The sequence below is a fragment of the Paramisgurnus dabryanus genome, chromosome 1, assembly GCF_030506205.2.
Source record: "Paramisgurnus dabryanus chromosome 1, PD_genome_1.1, whole genome shotgun sequence".
Lineage (NCBI taxonomy): Eukaryota > Metazoa > Chordata > Actinopteri > Cypriniformes > Cobitidae > Paramisgurnus > Paramisgurnus dabryanus.
In genome coordinates, this window is record NC_133337.1 from 45,902,730 (window position 1) to 45,925,574 (window position 22,845).

Consider the following 22,845-nt stretch of genomic DNA (forward strand, 5'->3'; position numbering starts at 1 on the left):
TATCCCCCCGGACATATACAGATGTAGCACCGGTGCTGTGAGTTTTGTATCGTTGCTCAGATCAGATCAGAACAGATCATATAAACAGCGATATCAATACACTTGACGTTTCATTTGAGTGACAACAGAAGGTACAGTTCACCCCATCAGAATGGCAGAAAACATGGTAAGTGTCTGCTCGTGCGTGCATAAATGACGTTTTAGTGAAGTGTGTCATCCAGTGATGAGGCAGCAGAAATGTTAGCATGATGCTAATGCCAAAATCCTCCAAAACACATTAAACACTAAAACATTAAAACGTTATTCGCGTATACGTTTTATCAATGTGATCAATTTTTCTTACGATTCAGGCCGGGACTTTAATATTTCGATAGAAATGGTGTTTATTTTTCTTGGCACAGGGTTGATGAAAACAGTGTCAATTTAAGTTAATGCTAGCTACATATTTAAGTCAAGGAATCCATTTTGATTTAATCTTGTTTATAATAATCATATTATGTTAGTCAACATCTTAAAATAGAAGATTTTAGGATGGTTTAACTGTTTTGCACAATGAGTGTCGAGTAAGTTAACGAATTCATATTACTTTATTGACATAAAGATACTTAAAGACAGCCAAGAAGACGTTTAGCAGATGTAAGCTGCGATTAAGTTAAATATAGCAAAATGAAGGCAGTCAAATACCATTTGTGATTGAAATGTAAGTGTTTCTGTGCAGGATAGTGAGACCAGATACAGTAGCTCTGTGTTTTAATGGGAATCCTGTGACATGCGTGGCTAGTACTGTGTCAGTTTATTGAGCATCAGATTTCCTTCTGCCCTACAGCCACCTGTTGTCTTTACAAAGGCAGACAAAATCTACATAATTCAAGATTGTTCATTGTATGTTTTGTGTCTGGACAGCAAACATACCCTTTGAGTTGCCTTAACCTATGTTTACTCTTTATTCATCGACAGATCATCCGTGTACAGTCTCCTGATGGAATGAAAAAAATCCCCTCAACGAAGCGGGAGACGGCTGCCGCTTTTCTCAAAAAGGTAGTGACCTTATGATGCATTAGCTTTCATCCGGCACATCCTACCACACACTTTGCCAATATTTTACTGTTTGTATAACTGAATAATATTGTTTTTCCTGTTATCTCCAGTTGATGGTAGAGATGGGTGATACAGGTTTAAAACAAAATGACATATGAATAAATCATTTAAACACAGAGAAATATAGTTAAATATTTGATGTGTTTTGATAATTATGTATTTGTCTTCAAATGTTATATACACTTTATTAATCAGATGAACTGGAGCTTTATAGCAAGACATTTCAAAATGTTTGTTGCAAAAAGTAAAATACAATGTAACTTGGGATTATTCAAATAAATGAACATAGACAGTTTCAATTGATATACTAAAATCGAATTGAACTGAGCAGTGGTGGTTGCTAGAGAATGTCAAATCATAGACACAAGTTTGGATAGTAAAAACACTGGCTGCGTCCAAAAGACGTCAAGGCACGTCCCAAACCAATGTTTGCTTTTTTTCTGTCTCCTTCATCTTATCGAATTTTAAAAGCAGCTTTGATGTAGCCTTTACAGCCTTCGATTTCGCACAATCCTGCGTCTACAGGGAAAGTGATTGGTCAAGCAGGGCCGAACTATTATAATGACGTCTGAAAAAAGTGGTCGAAATACAGTTTTGAGTAAATTTAAGTTTCATTTTCGCTTTTGATGACATTTCAAGTGAGAAATGAATATTGCAGTTATTAAATATTCAAAGTATTTTTGCCTAAACGCTCTGTTTATATTTCTAATGTAATTCTGAAACGCCATCAATGAAGCTTGTCTGAAACAGATATCTGACAGATTTATTTTAGAGATATCTGTCTTTCCCCATTCAAGTTGATAGGACTTAAGTCTTGCATGACTGAAATAACTGCATGGAGGCGTTGTTGCAAACATTGCCGTCTAGTGACGCAACTTCCCTAAAGGGACTTTGATATAAATCTACACAACAAAAGCACAGCATTCATTTATGAGTAATTTTTTTTGAATTTTGAGTGTTGAATAAGGGTGGCACGGTTCACAAAACCCTCGGTTCGTATCACGGTTCTATGGTCACGGTTCACGGTTCAGTACGGTTCTTGTTGTTATTTTTTCTTTAAATTTTTAACACTCCAGAAATGTATTATCTTATTAATGTATTAATTATCCATAATTTAGGATACAGTATTAAAAAAAAGTTATATCATGTAATCATGCACAAACTGAATTTGACTTTAAGCACATTATTGGGACCATCTCTGAGGAAAGCCAGATGAGATTTTGATAGAACAAGAGGGAAGACATTGATGATTTCAACATGCTTTTCATTTATTTGGCAAAAAAGAGAATGTGTATTGCCATCTACATGAACTTTATGTGCATTTTTAGCACACAAAGATAACTTGCATTTATTAAAATGCCAACTTCAGTGTAGCTCTTAGATTTATCACTGAGAGGCTGTTTTAATACTGAGAGTTTATGTGGACGAGAGAGAAACATAACCTTTACACCTGTAATATTTAAATCCGATTCTTTTGTCCACTTTGACCACTTCTGTCCTGATTACTTTGAGGGGCAATTTATGAAATAAGATCGCGCAACTTTCACACGCTAGCAAAATGAAACTACGCGGAAATCAGCCGCTTTAATTTTATCAATGAAAGGCTAAAAATAGCGCTAAAGACGTAAAACAGTGTTCAGTACCTCAGATTAGATAAATTGTCGGAGAGAAGGCGATCTCCTGTGGCTGTTCGAGCACATTCAACCCATAGACTGCAGTTCAATCTATTGTTTTATTTCCGCTGTCATCAAAGGTAACATGAAATAAAAATATGCTTCCACACACCAAACTTATACGACGCTGGCGCATCCTCCAACTGCGGGCAGACTTCCTTTTCTCTCCCACTTGCCATTTCTACACGTAACATAACCTGCAGTACTTATACTCCAAACCAGTCACATCTTCTTTCGCGCGAAAGGGAAACACGCTATCTGAGGTCACATACAGGGCATGAGACTACATTGCGCATGCAATGAACCGTTGAACCGTGCGGCACACACGCGCTCCGAACCGAGACAAGCGAACCGAACGGTTCGGATTTTTTTCATGGACCGTGCCACCCCTAGTGTTGAATGTTGATTTATTCATGCAGAAGTGCTAAAAATGGAAATGTGTGTCTATGCAATATAGGGGTGGTTTCCCGGACAGGGATTAGACTAGTCCTAGACTAAAATAAATGTAAGAGCTGTCCAAACTGAAAACAACTTGCACTGACATATCTTAAAATACATCAGTGCCCTTTGTTTTGCCTCAAAAAGCACACCAGTAATGTTTTTAGTAAGGTATGTTTGTTAAAACTAGTTATATTTCCTAATTAAACTAAAGCCTAGTCCTGGCTTAAGCTAATCCCTGTCCGGGAAACTACCCCATATCGACTAGCATATGTAATCCGCAGTTACAATCATTACCACTGTGGTGCAGAGCTAGTTGTGCACTGTGCTTACTGCATGGTCAGAAATAAACTAGGGCTTTGTTCTACAAATTAAGGTAATTTTTTTTTTTGTTTGTTTTTTTTTAGGTATTTCACAATATTTTATTCTTAATCTATATTGGAATGTATTCAAAGCAACAGAAGGAATGATACAAATCTTGTTTTTGCTGGTCTGACATTTTTGTGTGGATTACTAGGTCAGCAGTGATGAAATTGATTGTAAGATTAACTTAAGGGGTCAGTTATTGTCCCTTGAGAAAGATAAGTTTCAGACACTGTCCTGTTGCCCTTAATCTATAGTTATAAAATCTACACCCATAGGACCCTGTTTGTATACAGCGTTTTATGTTTTTGGTTTCCTCATTCTTTAACAATGTGTCATAAATCTGTGGTGATCAGTGGAGTATTTTTTTACACGGCACTCTAAAATACTTATACACGGTAACCCAGATGCTGCAAATAATTTTGACAGGTACAGATTAAAGAGCACCTATGTCATTGCTAAAAACAATGTTATTTTGTGTATTTGATATAATACCATGTGTTTGCATGGTTTATGGTTAAAAAAACACATTATTGTCCACATACCGTACATTTTTGTTGTAACTCCAGATTCCACTCTCTTTCTAAAATGCACGGATTAAAAAAACTGTGTTCCTGATCTTCCAGCTAATTTGTACGTTTTGATTGGTCTGAATACCTGTGACGTCAGCTGGAAATGTGACGCTCATTACCATTTTTGAAAGATTTTGAAGAAAGGAAGTAAACTGTTGCCTACAATCCATGTGTTTGTTGTAATCCAAGAAAAGTGATTTATGTTGGAGACGATAACTTGCGTCATTGTTTATTTTGGGGTATGTACCTTTTGCATATTGTTAACATGTACTAATGCCCACTTACACACCAAAGGAAATTTAAAATCGTGAATCGGAACATTGGTGCTCTTTAATATTATATAAAAATTAAATCTACATATGTCTTTTAATATCATATATGACAATATATTTACAAATGATTAAACCAAATAGGGTGTTTCAGACATTCAAATGTCTTCTCTTATCTTAAAACGGAAAGTAAACAGAAGGTCTCTGCATTAGTTAAAAATGTGCAAGTAATGTTTCAAAACAATATTTAATGTTCCTAACCTTACTTATGAGGTAAATAACCGTGTAATCAGCAGGATAATAGACAGGCATCTAATTGTTATTGTGAAAATAGCTTGACACTGCATTGGGACCTGACCAAAGCGGTTGTTATTTCTGCGATTACAACCTGCTGCCTATATATTATCCCTTACTTAATAGAGTGGCCTTAGTGTTTTTCACCTTACTATCATGTAGTTAAATGCCGCAGATTGTTTGGAGCAGAGTAAGGTTGTATTTGCCTGGTGTAGACACCGCAGGCCCCATTAAAGATTCATGTGTGTCTGTAGGACGGTGAAGGGTGAGCTGGCGATCAATGAAGGCCGTCTACCTGTTTGATTTTAGCTTCAGAGAGACAGCGAATATATATAAAAAGTGTGCTTGTTTTTCCCTTGTGTATCATTCAGTTGTATTACGGCCTTGGAACATCATCATATTCCTCTGCTGGTTCTTCGAGTTCATGCTACATTTTTTAAATCATATCCATTTCCAATGTGTTATCACCACCAGAGTTGTAAATTACACTTAATGGGTACATTTATATCCGAACACCTTGAGTGGTCAGTAAGAGCTTTGCTGATTGGATTAGCAGAGGTACTGGGCATCAACTGGGTGTTGGGTTACCTTATGGATGTCCAGGTCTGATGGACACTCTCATTCGGCTGAGATTACACTGATGACTTTCTCGAATATCGTACTTTATTCTTATTGAAACATTCACTTGATAGTTTCCTCTTTAAATTATGAACTAGGTTGCCTGACCAAGACCATATATAATACCTTTGTGTCCTGACAGGTTGCCAAAGAGTTTGGCTTCAGTTCAAATGGTTTCTCTATCTACCTGAACCGGGACAAGACTGGAGAGATCTTGTCACAGAGCAAGTCCCTTAGCCTGCTGAAAATCAAGTACGTATGCACAAGAATCTGAGTTTATTCTTTACAAACGTGTTTGATTTCTTAGTGGCTTACACGCAAATGTCTTTCTTTGTCATCTAGGCATGGCGACATGCTTTTCCTCTACCCCTCCTCTGCTGGAACATCCAGCGAGAATATGGACACAGCTCAGCCTCACACGTCCTCTTCCTTCCCCTCTTTTCCTTCATCTTCATCATCTTCAACCTCATTATCCCGCTCACACTCTGCACCACAGCTCCCAGAGGATGAGATTGACCAGTTTCTTTCCAAACAGGAGGGAAAGATCTACAGAAACAAAGATCCCCAGCTGTGAGTTTACCTTTATGGTTGTTCCAAGCCCAATGAAAGTGCTGTATATACCTGCTGTGCTATATATTGGAGCTGTTGCATTATTCAGCTCAATAAATAATTTAAAACCGTGTATGAGAACTGCAGAGCCTTAGGAGGCTTTTATGACCTTGTAATACATGGCATTTATTAACATTGCTTTACAGGTGCCGGCACGGTCCTATGGGGAAATGTGTGCACTGCGTACCTTTAGAGGTAAGACGGTACCATCACCAACTGAAAGATCTAGAGATGCTGATAATTAAAAAGTTTTAATGATTTGCTAAATTTTAAATCATTGACAGCTGTTAAAAAAACCTTTTGATTAATAAAAATCAGTTGCTGATTTATGGTATTTTCCTTCTTTAAAAATAAGAGATGCTAAAAGGGATTATATGCTGAAAAAGGTTAAAGGGACATTCCACTTTTTTGAAAATATTCTCATTTTCCAGCTCACCTAGAGTTAAACATTAGATTTTTACCGTTTTGGAATCCATTCAGCTGATCTCTGGGTCTGGCGATACCACTTTTAGCATAGCTTAGCATAATCAATTGAATCTGATTAGACCATTAGCATTGCGCTAAAAAAAATAACCAAAGATTTTTGATATTTTTCATATTATTCAGTGCCCGAAAATAGTCCCCTGCTTTTGAAAGATACTAAGGGGACTATTTTTGGGCACTGCGTAATATCATTGCGCCTCCTGCAGCCATGTTACAGCAGCAAAGTCCTTGATTATTACGCCAGAATGAGAGTATAGTTCCTAGCTATATCTGCCTAGAAAATGTGCAATTTTAAAATTTCCATCAGTCTTCATACACGATGTAACTACAGAAGAGTCAAGTTTTTAATAGGAAAAATATTTTATATTTTAAAACTCTTTGGTTATTTTTTAGCGCGATGCTTATGGTCTAATCAGATCCAATGGATTATGCTAAGCTATGCTAAAAGTGGTAGAGCCAGACCCAGAGATAAGTTGAATGGTTTCCAAAACTGTAAGAATCAAATGTTTAACTCTAGTGGAGCTGGAAAATTAGCATATTTTCAAAAAAAATGGAATGTCCCTTTAACACTGTTAAAGGCAATCGTAATAATAAAAATAATTGTTTGTTTTTAAAGCCTTTTGATGAAGACTATCTGAACCACCTTGACCCACCGGTCAAACACATGTCCTTTCACGCCTACATCCGTAAGCTCACCGGTGGAGCAGACAAGTGAGTTTTCCCGGGAACTCGATCCGAATAACTTTCTTAAGACCACGGGAACAGTGTGATGAGTCGAGTTTCTGTCTCGCAGGGGAAAGTTTGTGGCGCTTGAGAACATCAGCTGTAAAATTAAGTCTGGTTGTGAGGGACATCCGCCCTGGCCGGAGGGCATCTGTACCAAATGCCAACCCAGCGCTATCACCCTCAACAGACAGGTATCCACCTCCCATCAGTCTCTCTATCTTAAAGGTGCCATAGAATGTAAAACTTTATTTACTTAGGCATAGATGAATAATGAGAGTTTTGTACATGGTAATGACATATCGTGAGCCTTAAACACGATGATTTCCTCCTTCTTAAGTGAATTTCATGCTTGCGAAAGACCACTAAAAAGCAAGCCAATCTCAACATAACACCAACTGTGACGCTACAGTCATGATAACACATTAAATTAATAACAAAGCTGTTAAATTGCTAAAAACAAAGCTTTGACTGCTGAGGTAATGCTATATGCTAGCGTTTAGGCTAAATTTCTACTTATGACGTTACAGTTACGTTTTGCAGGTCCATACTTGAAAGAACACAAACAAACTTACTGTGAACCACTGACATGAGCTTAGCTGTAAAACAGCCAATCAGAGAAGAGCACCACATTATTATTCATGACCCTTCCAAATAAGGTAATAATAGACTAGGTTTCATTCTAACGGCGCATTCACACGGGGCGTAAGCGTTAACGCTTAACGGAAGGCTTGTCTGAAGCATGGCCAACAGCCAATCACAGTGGTCCCTACACATGCTCCATTCTTCCATAAACGTAATTGGCTGGCTCTGCCTAGGTTATTTGCATAAGGCGATCTGATTGGCTGACGCACGCGTTGCCGCTTGAAAAGTTGAGAAATGTTTAACTTCTGCCACGAGCAACGGCACTGACGCGGCGCCAACGGATCCACAATTCAGTTTGACATCACCCATTAAAAGTGAATGGGAAGCGTTAACGCTGACGCCCCATGTGAATGCGCTGTAAGGGCAAATCTTAGGGTTGTAAATGGACATGTAATGTTTCTGGATATTTTTGCACTTAAAAAAAGTTACATATCTTCTATTTAGATATCAGAGAACAATTTAACTCTTTCCACGCCATTGACGAGTTATCTCGTCAATCCGCAATACTGCTACTATCCGCTAGGTGGCGCAACTAATAAGACCCTTGAAGTATTGCCCGAGGGCAAACAGCTGTATGTCCAACTAAGTTTTGAGGATCGCTCTGCATCTGATCTCTATCAAAAGTCCTTCACAAAAATTGAATTTTCTCCGATTTTTGGTCAAAATTTTGTGTTTTTGAAGAAACCTAGCCATGTTTGAGAGGTGATAAAAAGAGAACTAAAATGGGAAGGATGAAACTGTTTTTTTGTTGTTGTTTTTTTTTCATTTGATATATTGTATGTTTATATATTTAAAGAAGAAAGGATTTTTTTCCTGGGAGGCATTACACTTTTGTGAAAATCATGAAAAATGCTGGCAGGGAAAGAGTTAACATATTATTTCAATGCATTCTTTGGCACCTTTAAACATCTTCACTTTCACCCAGCTTTTACATTTTTAGATGAACTCTCCTGCAATTGATTTGTTGGGCTGATATAAGCTCTCCAGTTTCTGCTCGGGCAAGTAAATGAGAGCTCCCTGAGGGACTGTGTTGTGTTTTTGTCCACATTTTGACATTTTCTTCCTGTTGAAACTGCAAAATCTTGTGTTTCAGAAATATCGACACGTGGACAACATTATGTTTGAAAACCACACCATTGCTGACCGTTTCCTTGACTTTTGGAGGAAGACGGGTAACCAGCGGATGGGGTACCTGTACGGACGCTACACTGAGCACAAAGACATCCCGCTTGGCATCCGTGCAGAAGTGGCTGCCATTTATGAACCTCCTCAGGTGAGAGAGTCTTGTCTCAAACTTTTTTACAGCAAATACATAGTCGATAGAAACACATACAAAACTAGCATTAGATGTATTCTCATGAAATTGTTAAGATGCACTGTTATCATATGAACACAAGGGGGCAGTAGAAGAGTAGCTTATAGAAAATTGAACTGATCAATACTTGGTGGTGTACAAGAATTTGCCACCCAACTAACCTTTTGTTGTATTATACTGTGGTATATCATCAAACTGTATGAGGTTATTTTGATTGCATGAAGTCAAATGTTTTCTGATTTACGTTTTCTGTGCTTCCCACTCGTGCCGTGACTCAGATTGCAACCCAAAACAGTTTAGAGCTGATTGAAGATCCCAAAGCAGAGGCTGTTGAGGAGATCGCCGCCAAGCTCGGCCTACGAAAGGTGGGGGGCATTTTCCATACCTAACAAAATTGGTGGCTTATCCGGGATGAGTAAAAAAAATAGATAAGTTTTAGTAGAAAATGGGAATTTTAAATGGTGAAAGTGACCTTAGATCCATTCGAATTTTCTGTAATCTGCTTCTGGCAATCTGCAAAATATAATAAGAAAAAAGACCAGAAAACAGCAGTTGCCACATTACTCATTAAAAACATGCTTAATTAAAAAAAAAAAATGTTTACTAGGGTATGTGGACAGGTATAGACTTATTTCAGTGTAGGTTTGCTCCATACATCCCATTTTCCAATGGGAATTCTTTGAGTTCCTCTTTCTCCACACCTTTATAACTTCCATCTGCTCCTGTGATGTTAGCCTGTGATGGATGATGGAGGTGACCGGATCTGTTTTTCACATGCATGAGCATTGTTCATGTAAAGCTGAACTCGATTATTAATATAGGCCGTGTTATTTTCAGGTGGGGTGGATTTTCACAGATCTGCTGTCAGAGGACACCAGAATAGGCACCGTCCGTTACACCAGAAATAAGGTAAGCCTTTAAATATCTAATACATAATTCAAACAGACATTGATAGAAAAACAATACTTTGACTAGCTACATGGTGTCTCAATATCATGACTAATGGATTGACATGTACAGGACACGTACTACTTGAGCGCAGAGGAGTGCATCACAGCTGGACACTTTCAGAACCAACATGCTAACCCGTGTCGGCTTTCCCCAGACAGTCATTTTGGATCAAAGTTTGTCACGGTGGTAGCAACAGGTACAGGTTTTATCCTTTTACATGCTGATGTTCGGTTGTCATGACTCATGTGCATTTTGATTACACAAATTTATAATAAATTAATGAATTTATAAAATGTTGCCCTCTGGCGCCATCTCGCAAACCTCAGGTTGAGAAACACTGCCCTAAACAGTCTGTTGACACATTTATTTGACTGCTTTAGCACATTCCCTGTGTGTTGACAGGTGGTCCCGATAACCAGGTACACTTTGAGGGGTATCAAGTGTCCAATCAGTGCATGGCACTGGTAAGGGATGAGTGTCTACTACCCTGCAAAGACACTCCTGAACTGGGTTATGCCAAAGAGTCCACCACAGAGCAGTATGTCCCTGATGTCTTCTATAAGGTAACACCCATTTCTGCTACACATAATGATATATTTTAATTAATTCAATTTTAATGATAAAGTCATTTTTTAGGACTGTCAAAAGATTAATTGCTATATATATATATATATATATATATATATATATATATATATATATATATATATATATATATATATATATATATATATATATATATATATATATATATATATATATATATTATTTTTTTTTTTTTTTATTTTTTTTTTAAATATATATATATATATATATATATATATATATATATATATACCAACACAAACTTTTATTTTGTATGTGATTACTCGTGATTAATCTTTTGACAGCCCTAATTTTTTTTTATCAAGAATAATACACATACATATGCTCATCTCTGGGACATATTTCCATTTCTTGTTGTGTATTTTGTGTTTATTTGGTTTAGGACTGTAATCATGATGCTGTCTGTCATTAACAGGGTTTGATTGATGTTTCAGAAAAGTATGAGCGCCTGTTTATTTCTGTCACTCTTCATTGAACATGGGAATGAACTTGCTTCATAGCTAATATAAAGATCTTGCTTTGGGCATAAACTGTCTCAACAGCATTACTTCTGTCAGAGGAATTCAGTGGATTAGTTTACAGTATGGAATGAAGAGGTTTTAACCTCTTAACCTTTTAAATCTCTCTTCACTTTCAGGATAAGGACAAATTCGGCAATGACATCACGTATTTAGCCCGGCCACTACCGGTGGAGTACTTGATCATTGATGTGAGTAATTATTATGATTTCATTGCACACTTGTGTATTTGTATTGGGCAAGGTTTGGCATAGGAGTCCCGCAAGGGGCCATTCATCACGTCTACACTTGAGCAAGGTTTTTCAGGTCAAAATGAAGTCTGAATTGATAAGTTAAGTCGCTGGGAAATATGCCATATTATAAAAGTCAAGTTTTTGCTTTTTTAACTTATTCCCCGCCAGCCTTTTTTTTTTTTAAAGTTCCCCGCCAGCATTTTTTATGATTTTTACAAAAGTTTCACAAAATTCCTTTCAGGAAAATTTTCTTCTAAAACTATATACAGTAAACATGCAAATATATCAAATGAAAGAACAGACCCTCTGCTTTCAAACAAACAATACACAAAAAAAAACCTGTTTCATCCTATCTATATGTTTTCCTCTGCTTATAGACCCTTAGATATGGGTATTTTTCATAAAAACATATACATTTCTTAATCAAAAAGTTGAAATAATTACATTTTTGTGAAGGAATTTTGTTAGAGATCAGATTCAGAACCATTATCAAAACATACAGAGAGTTTAAAATGAGTAAATAACTTTTTGCTTCAGTTTTTTATACATTTGGTAAGTGCATAGTGGATAATTGCGATATTACAGATTAACATAAAACCTCATCAAGTTTTTTATGCAAATGTTTTTTCTTTATTGATGAGATAACTCCTCAATGGTGGGGAAAGAGTTAAGGGTCTTATTGCAAACTTTTTTCCAGATCACTACAACTTTCCCAAAAGACCCAGTGTTCACCTTCTCATCCACGCTTCGCTTCCCTATCGAAAACAGAGATGCTCTGGGGGAGACTCAGGTACATAGACGGGCTCAGACTGTTCAGTCCAGAAATATAATTGTTTATATCTGTTTAACATGTACAGATGATTGATTCTTATTTTGTTTATACAACTACTGTGAGTGGTACATTGTCATTAAAGAAACATTAAATGTGTGTGTTTCCAGGACTTCCACAGTTTAGCGTCGTATCTTTCCCAGAGTTCTTCCTCCTCCTCCTTCCTGGACATTGTCTCAGACTTCCACCTGCTTCTTTTTCTTGTCACCAATGAGGTCATGCCCTTACAGGTGAGTTTAGATGGACACAGTGACTCGTGCACCATATAATGACAGCATGCAATTACAAACTACATGACACAAAGCATGCTACAAACAGAACAAAAGCAACATTTTTAAGTTGAGTGCAATATTGCAAATCTTCAAGTGACCCTGGACCACAAAACCAGCCATAAGGGTCTTTTTTATTATTAAGATCGTTACATCATCTGAAAAGAATAAATAAGCTTTCCATTGATGAATGGTTTGTTAGGAAAAAACAATATTTGGCCGAATATTTGGAATCTGAGGGTGCAATTTTTTTTAAAGGAACACGCTGACCTTTGGAGACTTTAGCTTATTCACCTCATCCCCCAGAGTTAGAGGAGTCCATACGTACCTTTTCCTTCTCCGTGCGTCACGTAACTCTGTCTGACGCACCCACTGCTAGCCTAGCTTAAAACAAAGAATGGACGTAAATGGCTCCAGCTAGCATACTGCTCCCAATGAGTGACAAAATAACGGCAACATTTTCCTATGAAATTAACATTTTATATGTTGTGATTTGTATAGTCACAGCATGTACAAATAACAAGGTCATGTGAGACACAGCCATCTTTTAACTGTATACATACTGGGAACTATATTCTCAGAAGGCGAAGCGCTGCTACTTGGGTGGAGTGATTAGCGCACCATGTATCCCAGACATTAGGTTTGTTTGAGCTCATGCTGCGCTGCAAAAACCGACAGGCAGGCAAGTGACAAAAAAGTATCACGAGAGTGAATCGAGAAGCCATAAGGAAGTCTGCTTTCGAACGGCTCTCGCGCTACTGTGATGTCATCCGCTTTCTGTGTACTTCGTCATACAAGCTTGTTGAAAATGCGTAGAGCGACTGCCTTCAGGACGTAAAGTCAACAGAAAACACTGTAAAACTATAACTGTAGAATTCTAATGTGCCAATCAAAAACAACATATATACACAGACTGACATTGCAAAGTGACCTAAAAGATTTTTTGTTGGAATGGATTGGAACGAATGATGGACATACTCCTCGCTTGTAAGTCACATTGGTCTACTAGGCTACGGTTGTAAGTACTTAAACTGCAAAATATTGCATGAAATGCTGTAATAAGAACATACTGTTACTAATACTGTAAATGAGAAAGTTTACAGTTTACAGTAACATTTAAGTAATTTTAGAGTATTTAAGCGACAAAGATGCTAAAGTGAACTGTTTTCGTTGCGCATACGCACACAAACTCCAAAACCTACGCATTGAAATGCGTTTCAAAAATCACGCAAACACATAATTTCTTTGGGCTTGACAGGAGATATACACACAAACTTTATTGTAATACCACAGTCTCTGCAAGTATTCTCATAAAAACAGTCGTTTATTATAAGTGAAAAGTTGATCATATGTGTCAGTGTATAGATCGCTTGTCCGTTGTTAAAGGGACAGTTCATCTTATAAGAAATGCTTATGTTTGAATAATTATGTTAATCAAACTACAGAAGACAAAAGGAAAATCACTTTTATAGCTTTAAAAAGATCAATTATATTACTTTATATAATAAAAACAGTGTTATATTAATTTGATACTGTTTCTCTACCTAATCAATACTGCTACTTTGTTCTTTTCGATTTTATATGCTTGTAATGTCTTGATTTGTGCTTATTTTATTTTCCCACATCACTTTTTTGCTTATCTGAAAATTATTCAACCCATGACTCAAAAACCATAATATAATTCATTTAAACAGTACTATATTGTAAATTATATGTAGGCCTGCAGGTCCACCCTATTCCAAGGCCAATTTAAAATTGTATGGCCTTGCAACTGATGGTCAGATTATGGCAAAATAAAATTATTGCAGATGTAAAATAGTAAGGGAATGCTACTTGTTACAGCTTTCCACATTTATCAACCCATTTAATTAAACATGGTTTCGGTTACTAGTCAAATGTTTACAGAGGCCACATCACCCCTCGAGCACCCTTCTCACCTTTTTCACCCCTGACCCGTTTTCATGCCTGTTGTATGATAGGATCTTGAACTGCTTTGTTTTTTAAGGATGGGTAATGTTACACCTTTCTTCTATTCCATTTAACAACTTCATTATCTTCTCTGTTATATTTTCAGGACAGCATCGGGCTTCTGCTGGATGCAGTGAAGACGTCCAATGAAGAACTTGCTCAGACCTGGAAGAAATCAGAACAGTGGGCCACCATTGAGCAGCTCTGCAGTAAGTCGTCTTGCAATAATAGATTAATAATCAATGTCAAGCACACTTATTTGATGGTGCCGACTAAGAAACTCTCAATTTTGGTAGCACTACAGTCAAAAATTGATATTTGATTCTTCATCCCAGGCACAGTGGGAGTGCAGCCATCTGGATCTCTGGATTATGCCATGGGTGGCCAAGCTGTCCCACAATCCTCTTCATCTGTGTGGTCTTGCCTCCACTGCACCTTCATGAACCAGCCTGGCACTGAGCACTGCGAGATGTGTAGTTTGCCCCGCAGCTAAAAACCCACAGAATCAGGCTGCACCGTACGTCCCACAGGGAACAGCAGTGAGAGCGGGTGTGCTTCCCTGTATTCCTGCCGTTTTAGTATGCCTAATCCGTAACCCCTCCCCTTCCTCACTGACTGTGTCGGATGTAAACGCCGATCCCAGCCTTATGCGCCCAATCCAACGCTGTGAGCTGCATCACTTTGATGATTGATGGTGGATGACGATGGGTTGTACCCATGTAGCACTCTCTGTTTAAGCCCAGGGCATTCTGAGACTATTATTTAGCACTTGGGCAAAGCTCCTTCCGCTCTGTTCATCTCTCTCTATTGCGGTCCAATATACCTTCTCAGCACCACTCTTAGGACATTGGAGAAACATTATCAATGTTTTTGATGTTAAACTTTTCCCCAACTCACTAAAGATGTTGTGTATATAATAAACAGAGAAGAATGCTACTGTTATTTAATTTCAAATGGTTTTTTTATCTTAGTTATGTATTGGGAAAATGACTTGAATCCCATTTTGATGAACTTACAGTGGGTTCACTTCACCAAGTGTTGCGAGTTGAAAATGCTTTTCTCGCCAATGCTCATGATTTATTTTCTTGCATTCAGTTTTCTTAAATCTTCACATTTGATAGATGATTGGTTTCTTGGAGTGTAAGTGCTTGGACATGAAATCTGAATGTTGGGTTTGGGCGCGAACCTCGGAGAGCAGTTCCTAAGATTGTAATTTGACCTTTGACTTTAAAGGGCTTATGAAGCTATGATTTGAATGCAGGTTGGTTTAAGTTTGCTTTGGAAATATCTCCGCCTTTTCATTGGGATTTTTACCTTTATCTCACTATATTTTCCAACGTTTAGCCACTGAGGAGTCTGTATCATGGCTTTTCAAAGGAACATGTTAACCCCTCTCCTCACCTATCAGGAGACCGAAAAGTTGAAAAACATTGATTGATTGATTGCTAGGGAATGGATAAGCTGGAAATATAAAACCCAAGTCTAGACTCGGCCCGTTTGATTGATTTCTTTGCTCTGGGCTTTATTTTCTTTTGAGTCCACATCTGCATTACTTTCTGGAGTATTCTGAAAGATTTGAGCATTCTTTTGTAAAAAAAAAAAAATTGAATTGAATGAGTTTCGTTGGATGAGCACAGTTATTATTTAAGAAAACACTTTTCCTCTGTCTTTTTGGGAATTATCCGAAAGACGTTTTATCTTCATTGTGCATTTTGGCTCGACTTAAACTCATTTCTGTGTGTGGCACTTTCTAAAAATATGCAATCTATTAGTTGACATTACTGTACATTGATCAATGTTCACAGGACATTCTCTTGAAATTGTGTTTTTGCTCTGAACATTTGAGATGTCTAGCTGCTTGGTTTGAGCTCTTTCTTCGAGCGGCCGATAGCTGTGCTTACACCGCATCCTCGCACGAGACGCCCTGAGTTGTGTGCTGTCAACTGGTTTTGGAGTTTTAAATACAGAGAGTAGTTCAACAATAAAACCAAATCCTTTGGAAAGCTGTGGTCTTGTCTTGTTTTAACTCTGTTTTCTATATAGAAATTTGTGTTAAATAAAAAATACATAATCACACAAAGTTTTTAGGATGTACAAGATTTTGTTGTTTGACGTATTGCTGTAGACATTCTTCAAAGGCATTTATCCCACCTTCTGATATACATTTAGTGGCTCCTTGAAGTCATCACACACAGGCAAAGAGCATGTGGATTTATTTAGATATTTGGCCATGTCTTAAAGGTGCAGTGTGTAACTTTTAGAAGAATCATATGACAGACATGCAAAATAATCTAAATAACTACATTATTTGTTGTGTATAAAGACGTTTCAAAATGAACCATTGTTTTTTATTACCTTAAAATGAGCCGTTTATATATACACACACCCAGGGTCCCCCTACATGGAAGTCGCCTTTTTGTGCCGCCATGTTTCAACAGAAGGCCTTAACGGACAAACTTTGTTTACCAAGTTGTCTGTGGCGATGACGTGTTTGTCCTCTGTTTCAAAAGCGTGAGCTGAGCCGTGGACCGAGCCATTGGTTGCAATTTGAAACCTCACCACTAGATGGTGCTAAAATGTACACACTGCACCTTTAAAATGGGTGCTTATTGGGGATGTCTGTTTATTGTAATGCATAAAGTTGTTGTTTTAGGTCTCAAATTTGGTGGGAAACTATAAATTCCATTTTACAGCCTCAAAACCTTATCTGCCCTAAGTTGTGACAGTAGCTCAAGAAATCAAGTTGTTTATTTCGGTACACTGAAAAAAATGATTCATTGAAATATTGCCCACTGGCAATATTTAAAAAATGCAAGAAAAGTGGGAAGATCCCAACAAAGATAGAGGGGACGAACTAGTGTGTGGTGAGATCGTAACAAGGGCGTGGTGAGCTTGAATCTGCTTACGTCACGAGTTATTTTTTGGATCCAACATCCAATAGGAAAATTCAACTGCAATAGCCACCGTTCAACCTGAAGAGGGCAGCACTCAGACGTTTTTACACTATATATTGTAGTATTGAAACACTTTATACCCAAATGTCAAAAAACTTACTAAAATCAATGAACAGCACTAATAAAGCCCCAGTCTTACAGATCATTAACTAAAAAAAGTTGGTTTAGGGTTTAGTTACTCTTTAAGGTAAGTGGTTGCAAAGAATTTATTTAAGCAATTTATTTAAATTTAAACAAAAGTTTTATATTTTATTTTACTTTACTAATCTTTTTGTTTAAATGTAGCTTAAATAAATTGATTGCAACCACTTACCTTAAAAAATTGATTAAATTCAATGAATAATTTTTTTCAGTGTATAGAAAGGGTTTTAACTGAAGAGATTTCAAATTTTACTAAGTTTTATAAGTAAATATGCTTTTATGTAAGCTAAATATTACAATATATTATATACAATTGTCCAAACAGAACCAAAATATTTTGCAATCCCAACATGCTGTGGTCAACCCCTATCCCAGGTAGCCAAATGCAGCTAAATTTAATATTTCATGTACATTTACTGTATTTATTTAATAGGGCTGCATTATGATTAATCGCGACTAATCATTTGCAGAATAAAAGTTTTTGTTTACATCATATATGTGTGTACTGTGTATAATAATTATGTATATAATATATAAATACACACACATCCATGTAAATATTTAAGAAATATTTACTTGTGTATATAATGTTTTATATTTATATATAACTTATTTTATATATAAATATAAATACTTAATATACAAATATATTTTACTTTTAAAATTCTACATAAATGTGTGTGTATGTACATAATTATTATACACAGTACACACACATATATGATGTAAACAAAAACTTTATTCTGCAAACGATTAGTCACGATTAATTGTTATGCAGCCCTATTATTTAAGTATGTAACCTTGTAGAACGCAGAATCATGTAAAGTAAAGTGGTTGTAAATAATAACAAACCCCTGCATGGTGATATAAGACACTTTAATAGTTAACCCTTTGTTTTTCTAAACCCTGGGTTATCTGTTTTATGATTTACACTGTTCATAGTTATCCTGGGTTGAGAAATAACCCTGGGTATTTATAATCTGACGCACTGTGCATTCCTAAACCCGATCTCTGGTGTCTACAACCGAGCTCCTTCACACCTGTCTGTAATTATCAAGCAACCCTGAAAACCTTGATTAGCTGCTTCATCTGTGTTTAATTGGAGTCAACATTTTAACCCAGGGCTAACCCTGCTTCCGAGCAGGGTTTTTTTTAACCCTGGGTTAATTTCAGGGATAACCTCGCTTCTACATTACAGGTGTAAAACGACCCTTAACATAGGTTTAAAAGCAGGGTTTAGAATTAAGATAACCCAGGGTTAAGTGCAGTGTGAAAAGCCCTCATCATCCTGGATTATTTTGCAATACTGTATGCAAAAAATGCCTGTTTTGTTGTGGTAATGAGATTACATTTACGCATTTGGCAAACGCTTTTATCCAAAGTGACTGGCAGTGCAAACATTTTATCATTATGTGCGTGTTTCCTGGGATCAAACCCACAACCTTTTGCACTTCTAACGCAATGCTTTAACCTGAATTATAGTAACACATGGTTATAGGAAAGTAAGTTTACCAGCCAATCCATAATAGTCCATATGTTTGACAGATGATTCACTGGAATGCTGAACGAACTCTCGACATCAAACGCGTCTTACCTGAACCTCTCTTAAGTCCTGTCTGCAACCTCAGACATCTGCATCTTATCTACTTCACTAACTCCCCCTCTCTCCCACTAATAAAAGTAATGACCATTGAAGTGATGAAAGATGTAGAGGGTTTGAGAGATTACATGTCCTCTTTAATGTTGTTTTTACATTTACAGTCTTCGGAAGTTGATTGTTCAACCTCTGTATTAATGTGAACGTGTGTGGACAAATTCACATAAAAATGTATTATTGAAAATGTTATTTTCTCATTTATGAGATTGTCAGCTTACTATAATAAAGGCAGAAAATGAGTTTAGACTTAACAAATTAAAGGAAATTTGAGATGCAACCCTCGCTTATGGGCGGGATTAGATGAAGATTATATATAAGTGCCAGCAAGGCACAAGGTAGTAATGTTTTATGATATTTCAGTATTTTTGGATTGCATTCCCCTTTGAGGCACAATCTGATCAATCTAGGTAAGATATTTTTCTTGCTTCAATGAAATGTTTTGATGTTTAAAATGCTTTTTGTGCCTTTGCACAGACCATTTACGTTAGCATTTCTTGGATTTGTCTTTCACCCATGTAAACAATCTCAAAATTGACTGCTTGAATGTATTTATTTCTTTGTAAAGAGGAATGAATCGTCACCTGCCGTTACTTTTTGTGCTCTGTCTGGGAGCCGCTCAGAGGAGCAGTCCACAGAATCTGCAGTGGGATTTCAAAACTATAGGTGAGATCATTTATATTGTCTCATAATCACATTTTAATTGTACAATTATTTTTGTTTTTTTTTACATTTTTAATATTTTTTAATGAAAAATATATTTCACAGATACACAAAAATAACATGTGTTTTGCAAGACAGATAAATCTAAATTAAAGTGGTATTTGTTGTTTTTTAAGCTGAGAAGGTCAACTTGAGGGGATGTGCCAACCTCACCTTAGTTTTGGATAACTGGAAATATGCCATAATGACCCAAGTCAAAGACCTCCTTCTGAATGATCACAACACAGTGCTACCAGACTACGGAAGGTATGCAGTTTTTTTTTATAGATGTGACCAAGCAACTATTACCAGTAGTCATTTCTATTTGCACATGAAATAAGTTGTTGCATAGCTGTTTGAAATTCAAATATGTATTTTTATTCAGGATCAAGCCTTTATCGGAGGCACTGAATGTTCTCTACAGTGAATTTAACTCTTTAAAAGCGAGACTATCAGAGCTGACCACAAAGTTTGAGGGGATAGAGATGTTTGTGGATGAAGCGCGAGCGTCACCACGCAGGGAGCTAGAGTCTGGAACCCGACAGGGACGCAACAGAGTGGTGGTACGAAGAGTTAAAACACCTGATAATACACAAGTTTAACAATGATTCAGTTATCCTGCAAAACCTCTCTAATTTTTACTAAAAATCATTTATTGCACGTTTATATAATATAAATGATATTTATATGATGTTATGATCTGTTCTGTATTGTCTGTTGTGTTGATTTAATGATTTGTTGTTTAATGTGTGTTATGAAAACATTGAATTTGTTAAACAAAAAATATGGCCAATAAACTTTTTTTTTTACAGCTTTTTGTTCTTATATGGTAAAGATTTGTCGAATTAATATTAATGAGTTTGGGAGGAATTTGCTGAGTTGTCATAATTAATATTCATGATATATTCGTAATAGTATTATTCATAAACTTTAAATTGCTTGCTGTTACTCTGTTACTGGAATTTATTTTGATGGTATGATTTCTTATTATAAAATAGCATTAGTTTAAAATGTCCAAAACTGTGATTCATGGGTAAATAAAAATTGGCTTATTCTAAATATTAAATGTAACAATTGAACATTGTTTTTTATTTTTTTATGAATATATGCTAAAATTCCAAATAAATGAAACTAAAAATACATAGCCTATACCTGCTAAAAAGTTTGTAATATTTACAAACTGAATTAACATTGGTTTTTATTATAAAGACATCATCACTGCTTTTACTATTTTTTTACGTAGAAAAGGTAAAGTAAATGACTTTTTGTGCAGCTTCAAGCATAAAAATTATTGTTTCAAAATTTCAATATTCAACAATAAGGGTGCTTGATTTCTACCAATTCTGTCAAAATCATTCCTGTAAAATATCATCATGCACTTCTACTTTTTACTACTATAAAACACTATACAATATTGCTCTTAGGCTATAGGCATATACATTTTAATACTGTTCACCACCCTTATCATGCCCTTAAGAATTAATTGGATGTATTATGGTAAAAGTGTAGTTGTTTGAAGTATTTTAAAGACTTTAGTAAGACTGTTGCAAAGGGAACTTCTTTATAAATCTTGCATTAAGAGGACAGAAAGTGATCCATGGAACCCTGGACATGTGGGACATCATGTTCAATCAGAACAACCCAATTGTCCCCCTCAAAGGGCGTTCCCATTCATTCTTACTCATACTACAAACTCTTACACTAATTTCATTGTTATTTGCTTAAAGAAAGATTTGCATCAATCGAGGTTTATTTGTTTTCCTCTCAAGTTTGCAATGAAGCTCTACCTGAGTGTAAGGTATAATGGCCCTTTCCTGCTCTGCAGCTCTGAACTGATAACAGTGACAGTGCTGGGGATTTCAGCAGGCCTGTGCTTACTGCAAAAAAATGAGAAGGCCCTGCTCTCAGGGGTGATAGAGAATAAACACGAAACAACCTTTACTTTCATTTTCACCAAAAGTAGAAAAAACTACACCATATAAAATATTAATAAACTGTTTACACAGAAATAAAACGTCTGTTGTGGAACAAAAATAAATGGTTTGAAGATTATTTCGAAGTATTATTCCTAATATGAAAGTCAATGGTGCCCCAGATCTGCTAGGTTATAAACATTTTTTTTAAAATCTTTATTTGTGTTCAGCAGAAGAAATAATACAAGTTTGAAACAACTTGAGGGTGAAAATTAGTTTTCATTTCTGGGTGAACTATCCCTTTAATTTCAGATCGTTAAGTACTTTACATATTTTTTGTAATTTTCTGTTAACCCCGCCCTTCAAGAGCATGTAAAAACAAAACAAACTGTAACTGAATCATTTAAGTTGCTGTCACATTTCCTGTATTTTCTGTTTGTATCTTAAAAAGATCCAGCCCTGGATTCGTGTCAAACTCCTGACTCGTCTCATATGACTAAACATTTTACAACCTTTACATCTTGTGTGTGTGAGGCTTACCTGGCATGAATCGCCCAGGATGTGTTAACTGTTGTACACAAACTGTACACTTTACAGTTTAAAACATGGTTAAATTACAGTTCAAAGTTTACTTTCTTTTCTGTGTATTTCTTGTTGTAAAGGAAGCAATGAGATCAAAATGGTCGCTGTATCTTGTGAATATCTCTTATAAGAATGAACAATATGTTTTCATAATGAAAGTAGTTACCATGTTTTTATAAATAACCATCCTTGTAATTAAGTTGCCTGCCTTTCTCCACCATTTGTATTTAAAATACATTTACCATGGTAAAATTAGCCTACTGTAATGCATGTTTTTCTGTCTTTTTGTAACGTTATTTGGATGAAATTCAGCTTAAAAAAATAAATGTGATCATTTATACGTTTTTTTTATTATCGAGGATATCATAATTCATAATATAGCGTATCAATTAATATTCATGAGTCAGGTTTACAAACGAGGAAAC

At 36.2% G+C, this 22,845-nt stretch overlaps 1 protein-coding gene across 1 annotated transcript; it reads left to right on the top strand.

Annotated features, from left to right (window-relative positions):
* Positions 1-16,477, top strand: nploc4 (NPL4 homolog, ubiquitin recognition factor). Its single transcript, XM_065262465.2, has 17 exons — positions 1-166; positions 958-1,038; positions 5,468-5,577; positions 5,668-5,895; positions 6,081-6,129; positions 7,034-7,128; positions 7,211-7,334; positions 8,879-9,058; positions 9,379-9,465; positions 9,938-10,009; positions 10,121-10,247; positions 10,454-10,614; positions 11,295-11,366; positions 12,106-12,198; positions 12,348-12,467; positions 14,581-14,683; positions 14,810-16,477. Exons 1-17 carry the CDS (start codon positions 152-154, stop codon positions 14,965-14,967), a joined length of 1,875 nt encoding a protein of 624 aa, XP_065118537.2. The 5' UTR covers positions 1-151; the 3' UTR covers positions 14,968-16,477.
* The last annotated feature ends 6,368 nt before the right edge of the window (positions 16,478-22,845 follow it).

Bases quoted from the DNA above. Each gene is read 5' to 3' on its own strand.
- nploc4 (XM_065262465.2), top strand. The intron at 7,129-7,210 runs GTGAGTTTTCCC...TCTGTCTCGCAG, and splicing joins CTCACCGGTGGAGCAGACAA to GGGAAAGTTTGTGGCGCTTG. The intron at 10,248-10,453 runs GTACAGGTTTTA...GTGTGTTGACAG, and splicing joins TGTCACGGTGGTAGCAACAG to GTGGTCCCGATAACCAGGTA.